This window comes from Petaurus breviceps, unplaced genomic scaffold (assembly GCF_028583685.1).
Source record: "Petaurus breviceps papuanus isolate PSGF00001 unplaced genomic scaffold, PetGlider_PUasm1.0 164, whole genome shotgun sequence".
NCBI lineage: Eukaryota > Metazoa > Chordata > Mammalia > Diprotodontia > Petauridae > Petaurus > Petaurus breviceps.
In genome coordinates, this window is record NW_027185735.1 from 11,747,306 (window position 1) to 11,756,731 (window position 9,426).

The following is a 9,426-nucleotide window of genomic DNA, read 5'->3' on the forward strand; positions in this document are numbered from 1 at the left end:
TACAGCAAGATCAAAGGTATTATCTCTAGATAGAAAAGTATATCATATGATTTGAGCAGACTGAGGAACTAGGAAGTTAGGGTATTTGAGGGAATGTCAACATATTAAAGTTTCCTAGAATGAAGAAAAAGAGTTAAGAATGGAGAGGAAGACTGTAATCTAGGTACTGAACTCATGGAGGAAGGAGGGAGAATATACTAAGGATTAGATTTAGCTACCAGAATTCAGATTGAGTGATAACTTTGGATTGAATAAACCTCAAAAGAGGAGAAGTTTCTGAGTGACAGAGGAAGAACCTGGAAGTGGTAATAAGAGAACAAGGAGTATTCAATTCCCCCTACCAAGACCAGTGAGTCAGGGGGTATGAATAAAAGTATTGTCAGGACTAGAAAGGACAGCCAGGGATACAGTATCATCATGAGATAAATTATTCTTTGTATGTTGAAAAGAGTTAAAAGTTCAAGACATAACAAAAGTTTACTTTGAACTGTAATTTTTCTCATTAACTATATTCATGTTAACTATTTGGTGTACCATTGATATTTCAATATTTTAAATTCTGATTTATCAGTAAAATATTTTAATTAAAGAATATTATCAAAGAGATCTAATTAATTTGTATTATGTATTGTACTACAATTAAAAGTACAAATTCAGACTGGCTTTCTCCCTCAATCCAAATCAAAATAGAACAGTACAATCAATGATGCTAGAACATGTGATATGAAGTAACTCAAAGGCAGAGAATGATTCATATTTCTATGATTCATGAATCATATTTCCATAACAATCAAATTTACTGTAGGAGTCCAGGAACTAAGTGCTAGAAGAAATACTAAAAATATTAAAATAATTTGTACCTCCCAGGAAATAAAAAGGATACCATTTGTTATTCCAGAATATATACTGGACTCCACCATTTGCTATTTCAATTATATGCCTAGCTAATTACATAAATAATTTTCTAAGTGATGTTTGAAACCCAAAATGTTTTAAATGCTCCAAAAAAAGGATATACATTATATATCTATATGTTTTCTCTCTATGTCAAAGTTCATAGGTCTACAAGAAGTAGAATATTCTTTGTTTAATCAAGTGCAAAAATGAATGATTTATTCAACTAAAGGCAACTTTTCCTATTAGACATTAACAGACTAACACTGGTTATTATTTCTAGCAATGATAAAATTATTGGCGTCTGTTATTTTTACCTAAGATTAATCAAGTGGTAGATTTCTGTTGGTTATTTCTCCCCCAAACCTTTTGCACAGGAAGATGACAAAATGACATAAATAAATCAGTTAAATGAAAATACAATTGTCAGTTGTGTTGTATAATCTATTAATTTTGAAATTACAAAGTGATACTTTATTTTTATTTACAAACCCTCAGCATTAACAGTAAGAAAATTTTGAAATATTTTTATTTACTAATTAAAGATCATATCCATATACAAATCATGTTTTACCATAAACCAAGTAGCATAAGAGATTTAACTCACTCTTAATATATGATGCATATTTATCCTAGTGAAATATCTTAAAGCACATTGCCCTAATTTGGGAAGGAGGAAAACTTAAAGGCAAGAAGATACAGAAAATGCTTCTTAAAAATATTATCATATTTGTTCATGCACTCCAGTAGAAAAATATACATGAATAGTTTTGAAGGATATGAAACTTACCAGGCTCCAATTTGATTATTTTTACTGCAGCCAACTCTCCTGTATGTAAATTTCTAGCCTATAATGAAAACAAAAAATATTTTTTAATTATTACAAAAACATAGTGGCTTTATCAATCTTGCTTTTTATCTTATGAGAAGACTAGATTATGAAAATCAATTTAGTATTTCATCATGTTCTTTGTTTTAGAATATTAGGAAATGATTGGTACAAAAAGTAAAGGTATTAAATATAAGAACAAGACAAAACACTTCAGTTACTAAAACAAATTCTATAAGAAAAAATATAAAAACAAAAGGAAAAGTCATGTACTCCCATTTCCACTAATTTCGAGTATTCTGATTATCAAAGATCTGGAGTAACTTAATGGACATTATGATTTTTAGCTCTGAAATGAGAAAATATTTGTTTCATGTAAGTATAATCAGAACTATTATATTTTTACAGATTATTAAGTCAATTCTATATAAATACAGAGGAGAGGGATGTAAAGACAAAGGATGAACACGAATAGCATAGTAGGACATCTGGGAGCATGAAAGACATAAAGACATGTAACAGAAGACCTCTGCTCCCTGCTTTAGAGCATGTACAGGTATTCTGTCACAGATTCTGGCCTACTAGTTGCCTAGTGAATAGAAGTCATTTTCACAGGCTGTAGAGTCGGAGAAGGATGCATTGAGAAGCCTCCAACCTGCCTCAACAACTCTCCTGCTGTGCTTCTTTCCTGCCTGCCTAACATTTGGTGAAACAGAGATGCTGTAAGCCCTCTTTGTAGAGAGAAACTCAAAGCCTTTATCTCGATCTGAGGCAAACATATGACCCATGAATACAAGTCTCTGTTTCTGTGTTCTTTCTAGATTTAAGGTGGGGTCCTGGAGACAGCTACAACCTTTAGAATTTTAAAATGTCAGAACAGTGTGCCACCAAAAGTTTTGCAGCTGGTGTGTCCATTGCTAGGTTTTGCAGCCCAGCAGCAAAAAGTGCAGAGGTTCTAACTCAACAGTAGCTGATATGGAGATTCATCCAACAGGTATTCTGCGTTGGGAAACTTAAAATTATAAAGTTCTAAATAGTTACTCCTATATGATGAAATAAGGGTGCTTAAATAAATATCTATCTGATCAACTAATTTTTAAGTTACAACAAAGACAATGTTCACTCTTGTTTCACAAAACAAAAAATCTGTATCGTGTAGGTTAAGGTCAACAGGATTTTAAGGGGATGTGAAAAATTTAATCATCCATGAAGGAATGAAGGAGAAAATCACTTTGGTGGATAGTAGGAAAAAAGACTTTGAGGGACACACAGAACAAAAAAAGTTGCACAAATAGGAATTTTTCTTAAAAATTCTGCATTCATTTGATTTTTAATAACAAATAATAGAGAATTTCATTCAATAAAACAAACACTAAAAAAGGTCCTATTTTGGCCAATTAAATGAGGAAAGGAAAATAGAGAAAAGAGGAGTGAAATAAAGAGAGAAAAGAAAGTGAAAGATATAAGAAGAATCATAGGGTCACAGACATAATGCTTGAAAAAACTTTCACAGCACATTGTTGGAACCATGAACTGATCCAACCATTTTGGAGAGCAATCTGGAATTATGTCAAAAGATTTATAAAACTGTGTATACGCTCTGACCTAATATAGTGGTATTAAGTCTGTTTTCCAAGGTAATCAGGGAAAAAGGAAAAGAACCTCTATGTTCTGAAATATTTATAGCAGCTCTCTTTCTGGAGGCAAAGAATTGGAAATTGAGGAGATGACCATCAATTGGGGAATGGCTAAAAAAGTTTTGGTATGACTGTGATGAAATAGTACTATGCTGTAAGCACTGATGAGTGGGCTGATTTTAGAAAAATATAGAAAGACTTACATGAAATAATGAAGAGTGAAACAGGTAGAATCAAGAGAACCCTGGGTATACGATAACAGCAATATTGTACAAAAAATATCTGTGAACAAGTTATTCTAAATGTTAGACTCAAATCAACTACAAAGGACCTAAAAAGGAAAATGACAAGTATGCATAGTATGGTTTTACATAAAAACATGCACACATACACACATATGTGTCAAATGGTGGTCTTCTCTAATGTGGGATAGGGAGAGAGAAAAGGAGACAGTCCAGAACTTAAAATGTAACAGAAAAAAAAATTATATATATTAAACAAACAAAAAAAAAGAAAATGAACCTAACAGCCTAATATTCAGTTCACCCAAAGACCACAACTTCCTCAGTTAGGATTCACTTTTGATAAAAGTACTAGAAAGTATTTTAGCAAAATTAAGTGTTAAACCAACATCATATACCATATATTAAGATAAGTTTGAAGCCTGACAGATATAAATGGCCAAATCATAAATAAATTCAATGGGGCAAAGGATAAGAACAGGTTATAAATATATAAAAATAAGCCTTAAAAATACACCTGGAATAAAAAAAAAATAAAACTGATTTACAGTGTTAAACCATTTAAGTAAAAAGGAATCTGGCAAAAAATAATAATTAGACAAAGAAGAAAATACCTTTTGGTATTTTGACCAAAGAGATATAAAGGATAAAAAAAAAAGAAAATGGACAATTTTGGTTCCAAAAAATTAAAAGCTTGCACAAAAACAAAACCAATGTAGCTAAAATTAGAAGAAAAACAGTTAACTAGGATAAATTCCCTGCAGCAAGTTTTTTTGATAAATGCCTTACTTCTCAGATATATAAGGAACTGATTCAAATTGCAAGGTCAGTGCATATCTCAATCTTCTGCATTCATCCTTTTCCACTGGAGGCAAAGTCACTTTTAATCTACAAAATTCAATTCCTTCTGACTGTTTTGAAAATTAACTGAGTTATGAGGAAATCTAGTAGAACTTGGAGGTGACTTAAACTACTAGTTTGGAAGACCCAGGGATAGCATAGCTAGTGGTCCTAAAAGATCATTCACCACAATTATCAAGTTGCAGTCTGAAGGACACAAAGCATATTCCCATTAGTCTCTTATCACTAAATGTTCTGACAATTAATTCACCAATCAGTCCCCCAGGGTCTAGTTGGGGAAAGTGTCAAGGTGAACAGTTACCACTGGGAAAGGCAGCACTAGAAGCATCATCAGAAACACAGGAGCCACACAGCCAGTGCCTATCTTCCTCTGCACTATCCATCTGTCTACCCCCCCCAACCCCCATCCTACTTGCCTCTCTCCTCTCTCCTCCCTCCCTGTTCTAAATCCCCCTCCCCTCCCCATCAAACAGTTCTAAAAACTTCCCATCAACTGTAATAAGCTGTTTAGGTAAGAAACTGGGGGGGAAAATGAGACACAATCCACCTAACAGTTAAAATTTTTTACTTAGCCAAAGCAGGAGGGCAGTCAGGGCATTGGTTCAATTGAGTACACCTTCCAGGTCTTGTTCATGCTGCAAATTTACAATCTGAAGGTTGGTGAGAGATAGGATGGGATAGGGACACTAATCTAGTCATATCCCAGATGTTTTGATGAGGAAGATACTTTAATGGCCTGAGTCAATCCCCTGAGTCAATTAAATCTCAAGGGCAGTTTCTATACTTCATATTTTCATAAAGAAAAACTATCCTAAGAGAAGGTATGATTCTTAGGATTCTGCTCCCAACAGATGGTTCCTAGTAGTAGGAACCTAGTAGTAGCTGGGTTGCTAACATTTTATGTCCTAACCTTCCCTGTCCAAATGCCACTGTCCTCAGAAGAGAAAACAAAAGCAAAATAGTAAGTGACCACCTGAATTTTCTCATAATCTCATCTATGTTGAGTAGTGGCATCATGTTTCAGGAAGAAGCAGTTGACAACTCAAAGAAGGACACTCATGATAGGAGGGTCCTCAAATCCATACCATAGGAAGATGAGCTAAAGGAATTCTAAAAGATTTTGGTCTGGGGAAGAGAAAACTTGAGGAAAACAGGACAGATTTAAGTATTTGAAGAGCTGTCATGTGGCAAAGGTTTAGATTTGTTCTGCTTTGTCTCAGAAAGAAAAATTAGAACTGGCGGTAATCAAAAGTGGAATAGAAAGCCTTGGAGAAAAAGACTGTCTTGGCATGGATATTATAGAATGGAATCTTGGTCAAGTAAAGTTTGAACTATATAGCCTCTCAAGTTCCTTTGAGCATAAGATTCTGTCACTACTCTAAGTAATGCTAACTAACCACGCCTATTATTTTTAGGGATTCGGAGAGACCTCAGGCTTTTACAACCCTTCCTGAAGATTCCAGACCATTTAAGCTACACTGACTGGCCTTTAAGTGTTGTTTGAAGGAAGTACAACAAAACCAGTTCAAGATTGATCCTAATTAAACTACTGGACTTCCCGACTCTAGAGGCTCCAAGACAAGAATGTTAGAAAATAGATTGCTTACTTGCCTTAACTGATAATTACAATATCTGCTTTGACCTACTGAGTTTATAAGTAAAGGGCTTATAAGAGGTGTCTTGCTTCGGGGAGCAGGGAAGCAGACCCAGAACTAAAGCCTGAGGGACAGGACTGAGGCTGAGGCCAATGCAAAAACTGATCTCAGTAGGCCTATGCTGTCCTTCACTATTCTTCCTTTCTCAGACCCCAGTGCCACCAACACGTTAAGTTAGAAACAATTTGCTGGAAACTTAATAGTAAATTTTTAAACCTAGGAAAAAAACAAGTGTTTTGAATGGACACACTAAAAAAAAAGGACAATTAAGTGGATCCAGAATTGAGAGAGTTTAGGGAATTCCAAAGTTCTTTTAATGACTTCAAACTTCCCCCTGAAAGAAAATCCCATTTTTAAAAATATTAGTATTTTTCCAATGTCATATATTTGACAAGACAAAGAGTATCCAAAGAACTGATAAGGAAGGAATATTACCCCAAAAGCAATGAAAAGATACATGGTGGGTGTAAGTATGCTGTAACAAATTTCAAAGATAAGGCATCAAATTTATGCCCAAAATGGAAGATGGGTTGACCACATGATGAAAATGAGGTACAGCCCACACATTCTCTAGTCTCTTTTCAACAAGAATAACAAATGAAGGAGACTCCAGCAGGTAGATTTCCTGTGGAAGAATTATAGGAGGACACAAACAAGAGTTCCACACGGATAAGCAGGCATGGATTAGTTACAACCTGAATCACTGGTAGGAATATATTCATCTTACAGTGATGGACTTTGATCCAGCTGGGACCAAAAAATTAATTTCAACTACTATTATTCTAGATTGTTTTAGGCAGAACAAAAGTAAGTGCAGTTTAGTCAAGAAATCACTGGCAAAATGAAAAAGCAGGCTTTCACAATTTTATAGTATCAGTCAAGGGCCAACAATGCCAAAAGAGATTAAGCACCTACACGCAAATCTCCGAAAGATTAATTCTGCTATCACTAAAATTAGTCATATGTCGATGAATCAGATTCCCTAGCAAGATTTTCATTGTTACTGTAGAGTAAGAGTATTTATAATTCATCTTCACTTAAAGACAGTAAAATTACAAAAGAAGATAACTCAGCAGATATGCAGTACCATAAGATTAACAACAAGCAGTTTATAAAAATCCTATTTTTTACTTTGGGGCAATTATTAATTAAAATGTATGCTTTTAAAGATACAGTACATAAATATTTTAAATCTAAATTGATAAAGTTTTGTTATATTCCTAATAGTAGAATATGAAGCATTAAGAGGCAAAAAAGTATTTAGGAGGGACTTTTTTTGTTACTGTTTTTCGATTTCATCAGTGCAGGAAGCTCCTAATATAGACTGGAACCTGCTCTGCAATTCAGGGTCTCAGAAAGGTGGTTGGCATAAGTGAGATGTTAAGTGACTTGCCCAGGGCCATAGAGGTAGTAATGTGCCAGAGGGAAGACTTTAAACTCAAGTCTTCCAGCCTGCAAGGCCCCATCTCATTCCACTCTGCTCTACTGACCCTTTTTTCCCCCCAATCTACAATAATTCTATTGTAACAGAGAAACCAGGCTGCATAAAGGCCTATGAGATTACACTGGAAGGTGATCTTTTCAATGCTTAAGTATAAACTCAGCTAGCAACACAGAGAAGCTTACAACCACAGCTCAAAATACTCATCTTCCAGGACTGACTGCCCCATACAGACCTGTCATGAGGAAGGTTATTTACTGCATAACCAAATTGATGTGGTAGGCTGGGGAGATGGTAGAAAGATTAAAACCTTTACAATGATGCCAATATTAAGGTGCAGTCATTTTACCAAATTCTCCTCTTGCATCTTTTGCTAATGATGGGGTGCATGGGTGCCTGTGCTTGGACTCCAATTCCAAAATAACATTTCTCCCTAGTCTCCAAACACTATCCCTGTCAATTTCTCCCCAGCCCAAGGACAGCATGCCCTAGCAAAAACCCTTATCTCTCTTCCTGATACATTTATCAGCCTTAACTGGCTGTATACCAGCTCATAAAGATATTTACTACTCACTGACCTATCACATGCATCCTGGACTCTTCACTATGTGTATCCTAGACTTGGACATATGTATACTCCCTACGTTTATCTTGTCAAAACAAGGCATTGATAGGGGCAAGCCTAGGAATATTTCTCAGTCAGCCCTGACTGTTAATTGACTTAGTGATGGTTCAGGCCTAAAACCATACCTCCCCATTGCCCTTCTTTGGCCTATTTCACAGTGAACCCTGGGTAACAAGACTTCGAAGTAGATACTAAATGTGCATGTTCCTTTAACAACTGACCACTCCTTAACCATGTTAACTAAATGTGCATGTTCCTTTAACAACTGACCACTCCTTAACCACTCCCTAATCCCACCCTTTAATCACCTAGTTAGCATATTTGGCACATGTTTTATTATAGTATCCTATATAAACTTTAACTCTATCCCTCTATCACAGGTTCCATAAGAACTCTTGCCCACTGAAAAGTATAACAATAAACCTTTGCCACCTTGACTTAAAGAATACTTGAGTCCATGAATTCTTTCCAAAAGACCCTGCCTGGGAACTCCCATCTTTGGGGTTCCTTTATCTCTCTTGAACCCCATCACTAAGAAAGGGGAGGAGAGAACATGCTCATTTTAAAAATTACATTTTACTTAATTCTCTAAGTATATGCATCCTGAAGGAAGGGTCTGAAGGTCAATTCAAGAAAGAGAGAGAAACTAGGGCACAGTTGGATCTTTGGGTCAAAGGGGAAGGACAACAATAAAAATAAGGGAGAGGAAAGTTTAAAAAAAAAAAGTCAAATGTCCAATGGGTGAGAGCCACCTCTCTTTTCTGTTATTTCTTGAAGATGCTGCACAAGGGCACCATCTATGATTTTCAAAAACAAACTCTGCCATCTGAGGTGCCTCAACAAAAGGAAGGAGTTAGAACTGGCCAAGCCTTCATTGGAAGCTTTTAGCACCACAAACATTTCTGTAACATGGGCTAAGCAATATTTACTCCCTAGATGAAAGCTCTTGAATGATGTTGTAATGCCAGGAGATTTAAGAGTGGGGGAAAGGAAGACAGAGCAATTATGGTTTTAGGGAGGGATGTTTAGTAGTTAGAGTAAACATGAAACATTGTGTAAACATAAAAAGAGTTGTGGAGGGTGGGTTGGAGAATTTGGGTTCCATCCACAAAGCTCCAAACTCTAATTTCAGATGCCTTCAGCCTACTCACAGGTCTTTTTCTGAGATACTAGATAGATTAGATAGATAGATTAGATAGATAGATAGATAGATAGATAGATAGATAGATAGATAGATAGATA

At 35.4% G+C, this 9,426-nt stretch overlaps 1 protein-coding gene across 1 annotated transcript in view; it reads right to left on the reverse strand.

Moving 5' to 3' along the window:
- MAP4K5 (mitogen-activated protein kinase kinase kinase kinase 5) overlaps positions 1-9,426 on the reverse strand; it is a 171,904-nt gene that overhangs the window by 140,407 nt on the left and 22,071 nt on the right. The window contains exon 3 of the mRNA XM_069082327.1: positions 1,685-1,742. Coding sequence (XP_068938428.1) covers positions 1,685-1,742 — 58 coding nt within the window. The remainder of the gene's footprint in view (positions 1-1,684; positions 1,743-9,426) is intronic.